Raw genomic sequence first — 19,355 nt, forward strand, 5'->3', positions numbered from 1 at the left:
AAAAAGCCTAGATCATATTATGTAATTAAACTTTGTATGTAATTGTATAAAGTTGCAAAAATGTACAAACTCTGATTTCCCTCTTGAATCTAGTGTCCTGAATTGGTTAAAAAGAAAGATATATTTGCTTGTGGGGAACCACCAAGTTTTAAAATATCTGAAAGGTAGCTGCAGTCCTAAAAAATTTGGGAATCTGCTCTAGCTCTATTTCAAGTGGTCTTGACAGTGAACACAAACCTCAAGGTTGGTTAAAATGGAGTCAAAGAATATGGGAACCTTAATTTCGTATGTAGTTACAGTTATTTGTAATTTGGTCATGTTTTGCAGCTGAGCTCGGTTTGCTTAGCGTTGAGAAGGGAAGGACAGAGGAGGAGATGCAGTTTCCTTGATTGTACATAGCTTAATACATAGACCAGAGGTCTCAAACACGTGTTGGTACTGTGGGTTCATTTGTTGATGATTTAGGGGGATGAACTAAGACAAGCACTCTCCTAAAATTAAACTTTGGACCTGTCTTCAGACATTATTTAATACATTAAAGTTATAGATGATTAAACCAATTTCCCTTAAATTGTTTTGTCCTTAGACAGCTAATACCTATTTAGTTTTGTGAAATGCATCTGATGAATAAGACTTCTGTTTTTTTCCACAAAATTGTAATAATTTTTAGAGGAAAACATTTTTCAAAATATCCCAAAATTTTTCCGTACTTTATATTAGCAATGAAATAATGAATGTGAAAGTTGACCTATTCTATTCATTCATTCTATTACCAAGAGACCTATTGATTAAAAAGTGCAATACGCAGTCATTTCTTTATATTGTATTTTTCTGGATGTCTCACACTAGTTACTCATGCTCCCATAATTGCTGTTTTTTTTCTTTTTTTGCAAGCCTAACCATGTTTAAAATGTTTTAGGAAAACTTTCAGCAACTTATAACTTATATAATTGTATATTTAAAAAGAAGTTCCCTGGATGCATAATTGTGGGTGGCTGCACTTTTGGAATGCTATTTTTAACTCTAAACAAAGAGCAGTGTACAAATTATTATTTCATCGTAGCGCACACAGAATAAAAGTGTGCTGCAACTTTGCTGGCTGCATCTAGCTCTTCCCCCCTTATTCTCACAAACTAGAATGCAATATTATAAATTAGGATTCATTTATAATTTTGATGCTCCTAATATAAGTCTCTATAACTTAGATTGACTGAAAATTAAATCGGCACTGCACCATTTTGATTGACATTCCAGTTTGAAACTGCATGGCTGTTCAATATATAAATGGAATGAACAGAAAGGGAAAAGGTGTGACATAATGAATCATGTTTGTAATTTGTTGAAAGTGAATTAAACTGCATTTCTCACCCATTCTTCCATTTACTTTAAATAGGGAGACATTTTCATTTTTAAAAAGGGCAGCTTTTGAAAAAGTATTGTATTTGGCAAGTGTTATTTTTTAATTTAAAATGCAGGGATAGACTAAAATAATTGAAATATGTAAGAGAATTTATTTAGCTTCATTTGGCAAACTTTAGTACTTGATATAAGAAAATAAACTCCCAAATGACCAACTTAGCTGTGTGAGAGAAACTAAAACCAAGTAAGAGAGACGTTTGTATGTGAAAAGTAAAGATATTGGAATCCTTAGAGAAAAGGATTTTATTTGGACACCATATTTCAGTAGATTTGTTCCATTTTTTTCCTCCAGTACAAGTGATCTCCCCCTCAAAAAGAATTGCTAGTCCCTTAGACTAATGTGAACTTTACTGACAATGATCCTTAGTATGATGGCTGTATTTCTCTTAATATCTGGATATTATTTTTCTTGCTATTGCAAGTGGCACCAACAACACACATATTGGTAAGGATATTGAGACGTTCAAGATACTGAAATAATGCATCTGTGTTATGAGTTGAAGGGAAATAAATGTTTTGCTAAGATTATTGCATTCTTTTATATGGGATCAAAAATAGTAAAATTTTGGAAATGCCATATCTAGTTTTTGCAATTATTTATCTGTTACTGGATTTCATTGGCCATTTTGAGGTCCAGTAAGAACAGTTGCAGATCGTATTTCATGGAAGATCAGTAGAAATCTTCGATAATACAACCTCAATATGATCATTTTTCATGTTTTTTCCTGATATAACTATTTAAAAGCATTTATTGGATGTAACGGGATTGTCTATTGTGGGGGCTGTGCTTATCCCTATCTCCATTAAAAAGAACAATGTCACTGTAGTTGAGCTGCTTTTGCTGTATCTGCTCTCCAAGGGGTGACACATGATTCTGATGTTTGCAGTTTTAGCTATCAACATTCACTTACAGTGTTCAATGCTTAGATTAGAGAATGGAGTTGTAAAAAACACTAATTTATGTCTGTTGTACCTTACTGTTAGTGGATGGCAGAGTGAGTAGGCTTCCCATTTACTACCTCCAAATGCTAAGTACGAGAAATGTTGCTTTAAAGATATGTTCATGTACATGTTCTAAACAGATGAGGTAGCTGGTGAGCTGTGACAACTGCTTACCATGCAAAACTTGCTCATTTCCCTCACCTGCTCCTCCCCCTTTGTTTCTCCTCCTGCCTTCTGTTTGTTTTGTGTGACGTTTGCATTTTATCATAAACCAAGATTGTAAACTCCTTTGATGTCTGACTTGTCTTTTTACGTCACATCTGTACAGTGCCTGTGACAGTGGGGCCTTGATCCCTGATGGGCTGCCTCCAGGCACCACGAATACAAACAAACAACTATAAGAATACAATACAAACAAACACTATAAGAAAATGTTTCTATCCACCTATAGTCTTGTAATTACAACTTGTTCATTTAGATCAGCTTTCCTTTTTGGTATGAAGGTTGAGTCATTCAGAGAAGCTGATGATATGAAAATTTGCATTAATATTTGCCATGAAGAAACAAAGCAATTCCCAGAAAAATCCCAATTTACATTTATAATGAAACTGTAAAACAGTGTTACATTTGTAGTTAGCACGGTAGTTCTGCTCCTTTTAAATGATTAGACACCAGCTGATTAACCGGCACCTAGTGTGTACAGGGTTTAGAAGCTCTTTGTGCTTAGCTACATGGAAACAAAGCTACATCTTTAGGGAAAATTGTCATTTTATAAACTGAATTAGAAAAGTGAATAGTACAGAAATCTGAAGGCTTACTCCTTTTTTCTATAAATATTTAAGTAGTATACCAGAAAGTTTTTATTACTAAAATGTGGTAATTTGTTGGATCACTTAAAATGTTGTATTATTATTTCAAAGCTCAGATTATGTGAACAATCTACCATAGGCAGGGCTGAAGCCTGCAGAGCTATAGGCTTTTCAGTGAGGTTACAGGTGAAGACATATGAAGCTGCCTCACTAAATGTACTGATTTAGACAAGGATCTTTTAAATCGAACTTTTTAGAGTCATTTATTATGGCGATAATTTATTAGGCATGCTTTCAACTTATTTATAAATACATAATGTTTCTGCCTTTCTTGTTACTGCATTGTGCATAATATGCACAAGCTTAGTGCTTCACAGTTGGATCTTAAAGCAGCTGAAAAACTAATGTAAACATGAATGCAGATATGAGAATAAATATTATTTTTGAGTATTCAGAAATAAGTAGTAAATCTTGCTCTCCCCCAGCCCTGTCCATATTAGCAGCTAATTGATGTTCTGACTTGAAGTTGTGCAAGTGTAAAAAAAAAAAAAAAATTCCAACCCATGTCTTAAAAAGCATTGTTTGAGGATGGGGATAAGGAGAGCATAATTTAAATATATATGCTCCACCTTGCATCGTCCCCAAACAATTGTGTGTGAATAGGTGCATAGGCAATGAGACAGGCCCCATCAAATAAATAATATGTGATCAGGTAATGTCTCATAATGTATACTCAGAAATGAGCCGTAAAAAAACCTTATTTCACAAGCAACCTTAATTCTTGCATTTCTGAACTGTTGTCTTATAATGGAAAGTATTAAGCAACCTTAACCATAGGCATTGCTGTGAGTGCAACCTATAATTTAGGTATATTTTGTATCCTTTTGCGGATTAATAATATTTTTGAAGGCCACATGATAGAAACATGCAAAAGTAACTATCCAGAGAGAAGATAGATTTATCTTCTTAGGGCAGGTCAGTTTGGAAAACAAAAACTTTAAATTTTGCTTTCATATCTTAGTTAAAAAATGGAGCCTGGACTACGTTGTGGTAAGAAAAATAAATAGATTGGATGTGCATTGCATATGGATAGGATGGGATTTGTGGTTTGACACTTCAATTGCAAAGCTAATATAGTACTTTAATTTAGAAAAAATAAATGTAAAGTAATTCTTTGTGCTTGCTGAAATTGATTATTTGCTCTATAGTGGTCTCTTTTTAGTTAAAATTAAAACAAATCATGGAAAGTGGTATAATCCACATAATTTCATTTGGATTTCGGCTTTAGAGTAATAATTATTAATTTTATTTCCCATATATTTAAATAGACCTTCTAAGCTTAAATCATAAAGGCAAGAATAGAGTTGATTCTGAATGGATGTTCAACGATTTAGGGGCAAATTTTGAAACATTTACTTATGTTGGTAGTACCTTTCTCCACAGGTAGTCCCACTGAAGTCACTATTTTGTAAATGAGTGACTGCTGAGTAAGGTACTATCCCATGTGAGTAAAGGTTTCACAATCTGACCCTCTTTAAAAGTTAACTCTTTCTCTGTATGCTTTGCTCTGCAGCTTTTAATAATATAAAGTAGCTTTGTATCAAAATGTTTGGATCCCATAAAGGTAATAAGACTGGACTATAGTTGGTTATGTCAGATTTTGTGTGTGTAGACAAAATTCCTTTTCTTTAAAACTCCCTCAAACTATTTGTGTTTTCTGCTGTGTCCCATGTTTTAATGAATTGAGAGACATCTGTTGTGATTTTCTTGTGAGTCAATCTAGCTTTCAATTCTCAGCAGATGTTTTCACTTTCCAGACTAGCTAAAATTTTAAAAAGCTGTGAAGTGCCTAAGTCACTTTTGAAAATAGGATATAACTTTCTAAGTCACTTAGGGTATGTCTACACTGCAGTGTACAGCCATGGCAGCTGACTGGGCTAAGGAGCTGTATAATTGCGGGACTCTGCGAGGTGGGCGGATCCCAGAGCCCGGGCTCTAGCCCAAGCATGAGTGTTTACACCACAATTAAATACCTCTTAGCCCAAGTCAGCTGGCAGGGGTCAGTCACAGGTTTTTAATTGCAGTGTAGACATGCCCTTAGGGTATATCTATGCTGCAGTGCAAGCCTGGGCTCAGACTCAGGCTTAAACTCTAGCCCCCCTCCGTCTACACACACATCTCTTGGACTTGGGCTTGGACCCGGGGTTCTAGAACCCTGTGAGGGCGGAGGTTTCGAGCCTGAGTCAAGGCAGGAGTCAGGTTTCGAACCCTATCCTTCTGCCGTGTAGAAGCAGCCCCCCTCTGGACTCTGGTTCTTGGAGTCTGCCAAAAGTATCCTACAATGCTGTGGGCTGACTTCCTTGGTCCTCTGTCTACCAAAAATTGCCATTCAACTCCAGGGAAATGGAAACATCCACCTTGCTTTAGTACAGTAACTTGTATGTACACCTTCCATTTTATTCTGACTGCCAAGCTGCAAATTCATGTTAGGAGAACCTTCGGCATTTGTAATAGATACCAACCAGAAAGAAGTTCTTTACAAAGTATGCTGCGTCGTGGTTGCGGGAGCACAGCCAGATTTTGGCTAATCTCCAGTGCGAGGCCAGCAAAACAATTGACTTTAGTGAGAGTGGCAGGAATGACCACACATGCCAGCAAATAGCGAAGAAGCTGGTGGTATTGGAAATTTACCAGACCGGTGACCAGAGAATGGACTGGATTAAGCAGGGCAAGAGATGGGGAGGCACTAACCCATATGAAAGCTAACACAGCATTCTGTTGAATCTGTCATGAATTCTGAACCAATCTAGGGAGTTGATATCTGCAAACTTTTCCCATAGTAGGAACCCCAGATAGGTATTCACATTTCAGGGAAGGGTGTTTTTTCAGGGCTACCTTGGTGGCTTACCTGCCCACGCCACTCATAGATATGCTGTTCAATCACCATACAGTTAAATATGTTGGTTGCATACATGCCGGTTTCCTACCAGCAGCTTGGAACCCCAAGAACTGTTACATACTCCAAAATGTGCACTCTCTAGAATGATAGAGAAGGCTTAAGTAGTACAGCGTGGCCACTGACCTCCCGCCAAACTCAATTTTTTGGGGGTGGGGTATGGGAAAAAAGTTGTGATTTTTAACTTGCCAGTCTCTTAGCACTTTTTACTGCAGTTAACCCAGCTGTGTCCAGGGAGCTTCTGTGGTGTGAAGCAGCCCTCTCACCATATATTGAAGTTCAGTTTAAAAAAGTAACATTTTCTGCCCTTGAAATTCCAAAATGTTTTTTTTTCTGTTTTCCTGCACCGAGCTATTTGAGACAATAACCTGTGTCATGTCCTATTCCAGGCCCCTTGACCTTTATAGGCTGCAATATCTCTGCAGCTCACCCATACTGCAGAAGTCTGGCTCACCAGACCTTTGTGGATCATTCCAAGAGGAGACGTTTTCTTGGTGAACTTATGGTTGAACTTCTGGAGAGGGCTAAGAAGCAGGTTGAGTACCAAAGGCAAGGGGACTTGTTGCAAGAGGAAAGAGATTCTGAGAGACCAGCAGAAGGGCTCAGTCTGGCTTTGCAGCTTGAGGATACAGTAGTGGCATGGGAGCAGGCATGCTCTTTACAGTTCCTGGAATAGGAAAGATGGTTAAGGGCGGAAGATAGAGCACAACAAAGAGAACTGTTTGAGTGGCTGTTATCTCTAATGGCTGCAAGAGTGCAGGCTCCTGCTGTGCCAGCATCACAGGCTGCATCCCCTCCGTGGTACCCTGACCAGCATTCCAGGAACAGCTTGGACAACTCTGTGGCTGGGTGGCCCATGCAATTGGGCCATCTGAATTGCTGGATGGGGCTAATGTGCCCCGTGGAGTCCTCAGATCTGAACCCCTCCACTCCCCTAGCCTGGTGCCAAGCGCAAGGCAAACATGGAAGAAAGGGAAAGGAGAGGGGGGATAGGAGACATGCAATAGCTGGGGTGGGGTTGTTTTGTACATAATTGAACTGTTTGCACTTCTTTATGCACTTTGATCTCAGTTACTTTTAAAGCTTTTGGTGGTGTTGGTGTTTTGGTATGCTAGTAGCAGCTGGCCTTCCAGGCAGTGGTTTAATATTGCACTTTTCCAATACATGGGTAAAAAAAAAATTAAGATTTTATTGGATAAAGAAATTTTATTTTCATCACTGCAACACATCATATAGTGTGTATTTCAAATAATAAAGGTGAACACATGATCAGGGACAACTTGGAGGATAGTATGCAAAAATCCATGTTGTAATTCAGCTATAAAAAAGCATCCCTGACTTCTGTAGCCCAGGTGCATCCAGCTGTGGCAGATATACTTTCTGGCTGAGTGTACTGATTCAGCTGCCCCGCATTGTTACAGTCCATTCAGGGGGAACTGGCTCTCCTCTGGTTTCACAAAGATTGTGAAGAGCACAGTAAGCCACGGTAATGCAGACACCATTGATGGCACTGGAATGTAAATGGATCTGTAAACATCGCCAGCGGGATTTCAATCTGCCAAACACACATTCAGCTACCATTGTACACTTGTTGAGAATGTAATTAAACCTTCTTTTGCCAGAGACTCTGAAATCAAAGTAAAGTTTCATAAGCCAAGGCAAAATGGAATATGTGGGGTCACCCAGAGTAACAGTGGGGAAGGTAACTCTGTTTATGACAGTGCCATGAGGTGGGAATAGAGTCCCAGCCTGTCAATGAATGAAGACTCCAGGTTGTTGAAAAACCCTGGCATTGTGAATTTTTCCAGTGCAGCCCTTATTGATATTCATAAATAGGCTTTTGTGGTCCATGAGGGCCTACATAACTGTGGAGTAGTTTCCTTTGTGGTTTATGTACTCGTGCTCCTTGAGGAGAGCAAACTGGGGGCATATAAGTCCCATCAATGGGCTTGATGCAGTTAGGAAACCCCATTCTCTCAAAGCCAACCATTACTTCTGGAATATCTTTTATGCCCGCCACTTTTGGATAAACCACACATCTGTTTACCCACAGTCAACTTTCCAGCTCTAAACTGTTGGCAACAGACCTGTAGCAGTCTGGGTAGCCAGCTTCCAGATGGTTATAGCAGCCCACTTCTGGACTGGCATGGCTGCCTTCATGTGTTTCTTTACACTGGACGGTCAGGGTAAGTTGCTCATAAAGCTCCAGAAATATGACTGTCTTCATGCAAAAGTGCTGGACCTCATGCTGGTAATCCAGGTTTGCATGGTGATGTGGTCCCAACGTTCTGTGCTTGTAGCTCTGCTTCAGAAGCACCAGACTATATAGGAGTCAACAGTGGTTATACTGAGTGTCAGAAGCAGTATCAGCCAGTTTGAGTCTGTCATGTCTGTGTTATCGTCATCCTGCTCCATTATTAGCTCTGTCACATGCCTTTGGTGGGTCAGAAAATGCTACCAAACTGTCTGCCAGAATTTCATGGAAATTCAGCTGCCTGTGTCCTGAAACAGGAGTGAGAGCCCAAGCAATAAAAAAAAGTTCTTGAAATGTCCTCCATGTTACTGACTCCAGTTGGTGGAACCATCCAGATGAAAATGATTACTCAGCAGAATGTGTTGGCAGGGTTTTTAAACTTCCAGTAATGTGTGGGTGGATAGTCAAGTTTTCCCACGTTGCGCCACAAAGAAAGGGCTAGAGCAGCCAGATTTCAGAAGGCCGCTAGGAAGTCTGGGATACAACTGGGTCTGTATACTGTAGTGTGGATGCTGGAACTCCGGGTTTGGGCACTGGTTAAAAAATTCTTAACCTATCCTTGGCAATCAGTGTAGATGCTCAAGCTCTGAGTTCTCAAGACCAGGGGCCGCTGACTTGAGTTCCCCTAACCCTGGTGTTACGTTGCAGTGTAGACATACCCTTAGGTGCTTCTGAAAATTTTTGCCTGAGGTGAATTTATGTGGGTCCCCGAATCTGCCACCACCTTCTGCCAAGTTCGTTACTGGTGGCTGAATTTTCTCACTCTGAATCTGATGGTTTCATAAATAAAAATCCAAACATCATTAGTGTAATTGCCATTTTATGTGTCCATTTAATAAGTTTTTATTGTGCAGTATGGTATATCTAGAATAATGATGTGATTGGTCGTCTTCAAATCTAGCATTTCTCAATTTTGTTAGGATGCAGAAGGAATTTATTGCATGTAGTTTAGTAATTCTGCACAGCATTGTAAAATTCCACCCTAAAAACTTGATGTGATGTCATTGGATTTTCTGACTCATATTTGTCCTTTCCGTTGTTCCCCCAAGAGAATTTTCAATTAGTTAAAAAATACAGACATTCCAGTGTCATCAAGAAGGTGGGGATTGAGTTATGGAACAAGTAAAGTTGGTTTTAAAAGGGACTTTACTCTGTACTAATTAAATTTTTTTTTTTTTTAGTTTTGGTCAAGAAAGTGAGAGACTCTTGATTAGTTTATTTCTGGTAACCTGATGTGCCCTAAAGTCTCCCTCAGAAACTAGGGAAAGAGGAGTTATCTTGTCAAGGCAGATCTCCTTTGTCAGAATGTTCAGCTGAGAGGTTGAGTGAAGTAAAGTTAGTAAGCTATAACAGTTTGGCTTGTTCGTGTGCATGTATTGAAAATATTAACTTATTTTAAGGTGTCGTACGTGGCAGTGTCAGAAGACAGCAGCTGCAGTGAAGTAGACTGCATTGTTAAAATTAGAGTTACGGCCTCATGCAGACTGATTTACAATACTAAACAAGGTATACTAGTGCATACTGCAGGTGTCAAGTTATACCACTTCTCAAAAGATAACTTAAGTTGATGAAACATAAGTACATAAGTGCTTTGCTGAATTGGAACCATAGTACTTATGATCTTTTAATCTGAAATGATAAAAGGATGCATAGTTCATTTATATTTTCTTCCCTTCTCAGATGAACTTCGGCAAGCTATTGTGGCCATGATGAACAGAAAGGATGAGCTCGAAGAACAGAACAGGTAACTTTCTATTTCTACACTGGATGCCATGTATAATTTCATCATAATTATGTTTTTGTCACTTAGCTCCTTTACATGTAGGAAAAATTGCTATTAAAGCAGTTATCTTCTGCTTGGTGCTTGTATTCCTTTTGTGCAACTTAACAAGCAAAATGTTGCAGTGCTTCTATAACCTAATATAAGGTGGCTGTGTAACTGTTATCTACTCAGAGTAGTTATCAATGGTTCACTGTGAAGCTGGAAGAGCTTATTGAATGGTGTCCTGCAGGGATCTGTCCTGGGTCCAGTTCTATTCAATAATTTCGTAAATGATTTGGAAAAATGGCATGACACATACACTTATAAAGTTTGTGGTTGATACCAAGCTGAGTTGCAAACACTTTGAAGGACAGGATTAGAATTCAAAATGATCTTGACAAACTGGAAAAGTGGTGTGAAATTAATAGCATAAAAATCAATGAGGACAAATGCAATGTACTTGTCAAGGTTCCTCCCTCACTCTGAACTCTAGGGTACAGATGTACGGACTTGCATGAAAACCTCCTAAGCTTACTTTTACCAGCTTAGGTTAAAACTTCCCCAAGGTACAAATTAATTTTATCCTTTGTCCTTGGAATATCCACTGCCACCACCAAACTCTAACTGGGTTTATTGGGAAACGTAGTTTGGACACGTCTTTCCCCTCAAAATCCTCCCAACCCTTGCACTCCACTTCCTGGGAAAGGTTTGGTAAAAATCCTCACCAATTTGCATATGTGACCACAGACCCAAACCCTTGGATCTGAGAACAATGAAAAAGCATTCAGTTTTCTTACAAGAAGACTTTTAATAGAAATAGAAGTAAATAGAAGTAAAGGAATCACCTCTGTAAAATCAGGATGGTAGATACCTTACAGGGTAATTAGATTCAAAACATAGAGAACCCCTCTAGGCAAAACCTTAAGTTACAAAAAAGATACACAGACAGAAATAGTTATTCTATTCAGCACAGTTCTTTTCTCAGCCATTTAAAGAAATCATAATCTAACACGTACCTAGCTAGATTACTTACTAAAAGTTCTAAGACTCCATTCCTGGTCTATCCCCGGCAAAAGCAGCATATAGACCGACACAGACCCTTTGTTTCTCTCCCTCCTCCCAGCTTTTGAAAGTATCTTGTCTCCTCATTGGTCATTTTGGTCAGGTGCCAGCGAGGTTACCTTTAGCTTCTTAACCCTTTACAGGTGAGAGGAGCTTTCCCCTGGCCAGGAGGGATTTCAAAGGGGTTTACCCTTCCCTTTATATTTATGACAGTACTGTACTTAGGAAGGAATAATCTAATGCACAAATACAAAATGGGAAATGATTGCCTCAGAAAAAGAACTGCAGAAAAAGATCTGGGGGTTATAGTGGAGCACAAAGTAAATATGAGTAGGCCGTGTAATAGTGTTGCAAAAACGAACATCATTCTGGTATGTATTAGCAGCAGTTTTGTAAGCAAGACACGAGAACTAATTTCTACTTTCACGAGAACTTTCTTTCTACTCACCACTGATAAGGCCTTAACTGGAGTACTGTGTCCAGTTATGTGTCACCACACTTTGGGAAAGATGTGGGCAAATTGGAGAAAGTCCAGAGGAGAGCAACAAAAATGATTAAAGGTCTAGAAAACATGACCTACAAGGAAAGATTGAAAAAAATGGGGTTGTTTAGTCTGGAGAGAAGAAGACTGGGGGACGTAAGTCTTCAACCTTCAAGTAAAGGTTATTTTAAAGAGGAGGGTGGTAAATTGTTCTTCATACCCACTGAGGACAGGGCAAGAAAGAATGATCTTAAATTGAAGCAAGGGAGATTTAGGTTAGACATTGGAAAAACCTTCCTAACTGTTAGGGTAGTTATGCACTGGACCAAATTACCTAGGGAGGTTGTGGAATCTCCATCATTGGAGTATTTTAAGAACAAGTTTGATAAACACCTGTAGGGGATAGTTTAATCTAGATAATTCCTAGTCCTGTCACAGTTCAGGAGACTGGATGAAATGACTTTATCAAGGTACCTTCCAGTCCTACAGTCTATGATTTCTATGATTTACAAGCAAACAAACTTTCATTAGAATTAAAATTGCATGGAACTGAGTGAGGTGAGAATTTTTGTTAAACTATATTTTTACAAAGACTAAATCTATGGTCAAAATAATATTTTAAGATCTCAGGATACTTTTCATAAGAGAACAGGTTTGCCCTAGTACCTTGGGTCAGAATGTCTCCTCTTTTCTCAGTTACGCAGAATCTTGTATGTCGGTTAGCTGCCACACCAGAAGTAGAAACCACACTAGATATAAATATATTATGCTAGAATTGTGTGAATGTATAGTTTGTAAATCTTTTTCTATTTCTTTTGGATGAAAAATGCTGTATAATTTAAAATTAAACTTCTAAAAAAAAATATTTTAAATAAGAAAATGAAATAGAGAAGCAAACACCTTCCTTATCCAGGCTATGTACTTACTCAGTCTATTTGGAACACCATAAATAAAAACATAGAAAGAAGGTGTTGTCTTTTCTCCAGGTGGATTGTTTGAGACACATACTACAGTCATACAGATTTCAGTTTACACCTTCAAGTGGCTTTTTTTAATATCCTGCATTTTTATTGTTTAAAGTGTGACTTAATTATTTGTAACTTATTCTGATTGTGGTTTAAAAATGTAGGGACTGGTGATGAACCCCATCCATTTCTCCCCCCCTGCCAGTGATTGTGGGTTGAGCCCCACCCAGCTTTATGTATACAGCGCTGTAAATTGCAGGGGATTTGCCTGGTTATAACAGATGGAGCTCCCTTTTTCCAGATCTCTGCGAAACCTGCTTGATGGAGAGATGGAACATTCTGCACTACTCAGGCAAGAAATTGAAAACTTGAGAAGGAAAGTAGCAGAGCATGAGGAGCGACATGCAGCAAAGATTCAAGCCTTGGCAAGGTAGGGAGCTAAAACAATCACTGAAAGCAAGTAGCTAATTGGCTAAAGTTTGGAATAAATATATTTAGAGTTCTTTAGAAAAGACCTAAATAGGTGAATTGCATATGGAAAGACTTCATTTGGTGGTAAGGAGAGGAAGGGATGCACCAATACGCAGGAGTAGGTGATCTATATACTTCATAATCTGTTCTATGAAGTGCATAAACACATAATTTTAAACCATTCTGTGTTTAAATTTTGTGGTAAGTATCAGAGAGAAATGTAATTTTCACTACCAAACTTCATTCATTCTTTGTATTTTTTTGTTCTGTGTAAACATATCGTTGTGCATATTTTCATTGGGAAGATATTTTTTTTATTTTGTATTTACTAGAGGAAAAAAAACCTTGGATGTGAGGACAGTAAAATGCTGATAGTTATCACTCCTACTGATTTCCAAGGTTGACTTGGCTGATATGGCTGGGTAGACAGATGTCCCGCTCCACGTTTGTTCCTCCCAAAGCTGTAGACTTGGTCAAAACCAATAACTTTCCCTAGTAGTAGTGTTCTACAGTCAAGGGTCTGAAAGAATACAAGGAAGACTCTTCTGGGTAAGAGTCAGTAGAAATGTATCTGCTTTTTAAGGGAATAGAAGAAAAATTTACTATCTTCAAAATAAGATAGTTCCTTTCACTCTTCTTGTCCCACAAACTTTCAGTTTACTAACTGGTAACCAAATGGCTTTGCCTACTTCTGTACTTACTGAACAGAAAAGACTATATTATGTATTGAAAATAGCATAATTTAAGATTTTTATACAATTTTATAGAAATAATTTAATATCTATTCATAGTCTATTATTCTGTGTTCACTTGCCTTTGAGCAGCCTTCAGAGTTTCATCACAAAGCAGATATTCTGTACTCTCAACCAAAACATCTGAAATGAAATGTGAATCTCTTGTTATCTTGTAATTGAATTGAAATCTCTTGAGTAGTTACTTTTTAACCCTTAGTAACTACTGACAATTATTTTAATTATCGCCACTGGTGGGGCAATAAATGGAACACATATCCCTGTCTTGGGACCGGATCACCAGGGCAGCCAGTACATAAACCACAAGGGGTACTTTTCAATGGTGCTGCAAGCACTGGTGGATCACAAGGGCCGTGTCACCCACATCAACATGGGATGTTCGGGAAAGGTGCATGACGCTTGCATCTTTCTTCCCCGACCAGAAAATTACCATTGGGGATGTTGAAATGCCAACAGTTATCCTTGGGGACCCAGCCTATCCCTTGCTCCCATGGCTCATGAAGCCGTACACAGGTAGCCTGGACAGCAGTAAGGAGCAGTTCAACTATAGGCTGAGCAAGTGCAGAATGGTGGTAGAATGTGCCTTTGGGTGTTTAAAAGGGTGCTGGCACAGTTTGCTAAGTAGGTTAGACTTCAGTGACAGCAATATTTCCATTGTTATTGCTGCTTGCTGTGTGCTCCAGAATATCTGTGAGAGTAAGGGGGAGACGTTTATGGCGGGGTGGGAGGTTGAGGCAGATCACCTGGCAGTCAATTTTGAACAGCCAGACACTAGGGCAATTAGAAGAGCACACTGAGGCGCGCTGCGCATCAGGGAGGCTTTGAAAACCAGTTTCATGACTGACCAGGCTACGGTGTGACAGTTGTGTGTGTTTGTCCTTGATGAAAGCCACCCCCTTTGATGAATATACTTCCCTGTAAGTCAATTCCCAACTGGCACAGGAAATAAAGTCCCAGTTGTTCGTATCTATTCATTCTTTATTTATTAAAAAAACCTTGAGATCACTGACAGAGCTGACTAGTAAAAGGAAGCCTGGGTGTACAAAGGGTTTGATGGTGGGGTGGGGGAGGAGGGAAGGACAAGGCCACATTGCTTATTGTAGCTAAGCTACAAATCAAAGTTGTTTGAATGACAGCCTTCTGTTGCTTAGGCCACCCCCTGGAGTTAGTTGAGTAGTAGGTACACAGAGCCTTCCACCCACCCGCCCCGTGTTCTTGGACGTCTGGGTCAGGAGGATATGGAATTTGGCGAGGAGGGCAGGTGGTTTCACAATGGCTGCAGCGGTGGTCTGTACTCTAGTTGCCTTTCCTGCAGCTCCACGAGATGCCTCTCATGTCCGTTTGCTCCCCCATTAGCCTCAGCATCTCCTCTTGCGTGTTCCGATCACGCTCACTGTATGCTTTCCTGGTCTCTGCCACCGAATGCCTCCATGTGTTCAGCTGTGCCCTTTCAGTGCTGGAGGACTGTATGAGCTCTGAAAACATGTCTTCGCGAGTGTGGTTTTTTCGCCTTCTAATCTGCGATAACCTCAGGGATGGAGTTGATGCGGGGAGCATAGAAGCATTTGCAGCTGCACGGGGGAAAAAGAGGGAGAGTAGACTTTTAAGAAGATACAATTCTGAGAACAAAAGGGAGATTTTCACAGTGAATCAAGCAATTCCTAGCAGACAGCACATGTGCTTTAGGTACAAGCTTGCATTTTGCCTTTTATATTGAGCGCCTGCCAGAATGGTGACACATCACACATGTCTGGGCAACAGAATTCAGTTTCTAGGCAGCCATGGTAAGCCAAAGGGTACGTGGGGTTGGCTTCTTCCGCATTCATAACATGTGGGAATGGTTTCAAACTGCAGCGCCCTCCTTTCCAATAGCAACCAATGCCAGTTGTGTTTGCTATTTAAAAGGAGGGGCTGTGGTTGCCATTTAAAAGGAGGGGCTGCTGTTTTGGGGTGGATGTGTAGCACACCCCTCTTCCCCCACGTGGCTATTCTCCGGGATGATTCCTTTTAGCCAAGCGCAAACAGCCCAGTTTGTCCGGGGTCTAATGTGTTGGGGATCACTAAACAGAGGGGATTACTGTTCCCTTACAAAACTTCCTGTATTTCAACCAAGTGACCATGAATGATATCACTCTCCTGAGGCTGACACAGAAAGATAAAGAGCGAATGTTGTATGAATGCAACCAAAACCCAGGACCATTTGCTGCCATGCTTTATGCTACAATGATTCCAGACCACTTGCTACTGGCTTGGTGTGGTAAAGTGTCCTACCGTGGAGGACGAAATAACGCAGCCCTCCCCAGAAACCTTCTGTAAAGGCTTTCAGAATACCTCCAGGAGAGCTTCATGGAGATGTCCCTGGAGGATTCCCACTCCATCCCCAGACACGTTAATAGACTTCTCCATTAGCTGTACTGGCTGTGAATGCATCCCAATTGTTCAGGGCAAATCAAACATTAAACACAATTGCTTTTAACCCCTGTGGTGTTGTTTCAAATGTGCACTCACCAGAGGTGCCTTCTCCGCCATCAGGGAACAATAGGCACTGGGTGGGTATTGACTCCAGGGTGAGGAAAAGGTCTTGGCTGCCAGGGAGAACAGATTCTCCGCTTGCCTGCTGCACATTCTCCTCTTCCTCATCCACAAACTCCTCATCTGTGTTGCATGAGGCTTCTACCTTGCAGGTATCCACGGAGAGTGTTGGGGTACTGGTAGGGTCCCCCCCTAGAAGGCATGCAGCTTATCATAGAAGTGGCATGTCTGGGGCTCTGACCTGGAGTGACCGTTTGCCTCCTTTGACTTTTGGTAGGCTTGCCTGAGCTCCTTCACGTGGCACTGCTATGCATCCCTGGTGTAGCCTCTGTCCACCATGCCCTGTGCAATTTTGGCATATATTATCAGCATTTCTTCTGCTGGTTCAGAGTTCTGCCTTCACAGATTCTTCTCCCCACACAGCAGTCAGATCCAGTGTCTCCCGTTCGTTCCATGCTGGAGCTTGTTTGCGATTCTGGGAGTGTATGGTCACCGTTCTGCTGAGTTTGCCAGGCTGCCCAAGCAAAGAATGAAATTCAAAAGTTCCTGGGGGTTTTCCTGTGTACCAAGCTAGTGCAGCAGAGTTGAAAGTGCTGTCCAGAGCAGTCACATTGGAGCATTCTGGGATAACTCCCGGAGGCCAATACCATCGAATTGCACAGCGCTATATCTACACTACCCCAAATTGGACCCAGGAGGGTCAATTTTAGCGCTACTCCCCTCGTCAGGGAGCAGTACAGCAGTCGATTTTAAGAGCCCTTTAGGTCAGCGGAATGGGGTTGGTTGTGTAGATGCATTCGTTATAAAATCGACCCAACGTGGCTAAATTCGACCTAACCTCATAGTGTAGACCAGGCCTAAGTATTCAGTATACAAATGTGTTGTGAGGAAGTGGGGGATATTTCCGGCAAACAAGCTGTTTAAATTAATCAAATTTCCTTTTCAAGTTATTTAACTTTTTTATTTGCTGCCATTTACTGTTTTATACCTAATGCTTAATTTTGAAATAGGTATGGAAAACTGTCACTGTGATGATTTCTATCTATGGTCATGACTACACCTGTATCAAAAACTTGCTTTATTTTGTCAACAGCATAGTATGATGTATAAGCATTTTTCAACATTTTCAGAAGAAACTACATCACTCAATGTTTAAGCAAACAGGTCAACTGTCAGCTGCTACAGAGCCAGAAATATATCTAAATATTTGCTAGAAAAATACCCAAATAACAATAGAAGGTTCAAGCAAAGGATTAAATTTTCTCCAGCCTGGATCTTCTTTTGAGCAAAGTTTACTCTACCAAATATGTGTTAGCAGAAAGTATAAATGTTTGTCTTCTCTGTTGATTCTATTTTAAATCAAAGACAATGTTATTAATGGTCTTTCAGCAAAATACTTTGAGCAATCTTTTCTCAAGTACTAAGTTGTGTTGTATTATCCTAGGCTATAGGTGTAGTCTTTTTTCTCTAGTTTGCAGGTGGTTGCAAACTCATAAGGGTGGGCATACTTCAGGTCTTGTGGTTTATTCTGGGGTAGAGGTTAGACTAGAGAGATGGATAATTACCCCTGTGATGGACCAACTCTTATCTCCTTCAATTTTAGATTAGGATGCATCTATTTGAACTGTTTTGATGGTTTTGCCTATAGAGGTTCATGGACCCCCAGTGAGTTTTCCGGGTGGTCTTAGGGGATAAATCTGTTCTTCTGACAGACCACTTTATTATAAAGTCTTAGCAAACCATTGACAATCTTTCGTTCTCCACTGTTACAGTGACTCTTAAGTACATACTGTTCTGGATTTGTCCTCACATGTCACTGTGGTTTACAGATGGCTTGTGACAGATAAAGGAAGATGGCAGTTGGCTAGTGTTGATGCTGGAAATCTTGAGCCCAATCGGACTGATTGCTTCATACTGAGTTGTTAAGATTGCATGCTTTTGCTGTGTGAGAAGCAAAAAAGATACTTCACATCCATCATAGCAGTTGCAAAGTCTTGCACAGCTGAATTGTTCTGAGTGGCTGGTGGCTTGATGAATCCTTGCTGTCTCCATTAAATTATTGTGGTGTTTGTTTTTTCTTGTTATGAAAAATTTTCCTATTTCTTTGCAACCAAAAATGCTTAGATTCAGCCTAAGCTATCCTCTGCCATGGACACAGAACAGTGGTGCGAGGGGACAAACACTGTGTCTGTTTGAGTTTCAGCCACAGTTGCTCATTGAAATTAGAGATATTGGGGCAGCTTCATGCCACAATATACAAATTAGAACCTTGTCCTTCCTTGCTGGTGAAGGCCAGTGGAGGAGTACAGAGGCTAGTGTTGGTCAAGATTGTCAATATTTCCATATGTGGAGCAGGCTACTAGCCGCTCTTAAAGAAGTTACTGTGTAAGGCTGTACTCAGGAAACTAACTCTTAATGTTGATTTTATGGCTAACTATTGCTCTGTATCCTAGCTAGGATTTTAGGAAAGGTCACTGAAGTTCGTGGCAAGGCAATTCTGTCAGTTCTTTGATTCCGCAGATTTTTAATCATGTTTAATCTAGTTATAGGCTTGGGTATGGGGTAGAAACTGCAGTGGTTGCTTTAGTTAATGATCTCCTAGCAATGGATGAAGATAAAGGGCCCATGCTGATTGTGTTAGATATGTCAGCAACCTTTAATACGTTGACTGTAAAAGATTTTGTTAGCTGTCTTGTGAACGCTAGCAGAGCTGCTCTTGAGTGACTCCATTCTTATCTCTTTGAAAGAACTCATAGAGTACCTATGGGTAACTGTTCCTCTGTTGCAGTGGGCAGTATGCCGCCTCTCTTGTTCATTGTGTATATGAGGCTGCTAGTAGGGTTAGTTAAGAGACATAAGCTGTTGTGCATTTAGTATGTTGTTTATGCATGTACTATATAGTATATCCAGCTCTATATCTGTATTGGCCAGCTGTTGGGGTCAGTGACAT

At 40.0% G+C, this 19,355-nt stretch overlaps 1 protein-coding gene across 2 annotated transcripts in view; it reads left to right on the forward strand.

Moving 5' to 3' along the window:
* SNX29 (sorting nexin 29) overlaps nucleotides 1–19,355 on the forward strand; it is a 451,127-nt gene that overhangs the window by 86,230 nt on the left and 345,542 nt on the right. For both annotated transcript variants that reach the window (XM_084640531.1, XM_084640532.1), the window contains exons 12-13: nucleotides 10,061–10,124; nucleotides 12,952–13,080. In XM_084640531.1, coding sequence (XP_084496657.1) covers nucleotides 10,061–10,124; nucleotides 12,952–13,080 — 193 coding nt within the window. The remainder of the gene's footprint in view (nucleotides 1–10,060; nucleotides 10,125–12,951; nucleotides 13,081–19,355) is intronic.

This window comes from Lepidochelys olivacea, assembly GCF_965140295.1.
Source record: "Lepidochelys olivacea isolate rLepOli2 genome assembly, chromosome: 10".
Lineage (NCBI taxonomy): Eukaryota > Metazoa > Chordata > Testudines > Cheloniidae > Lepidochelys > Lepidochelys olivacea.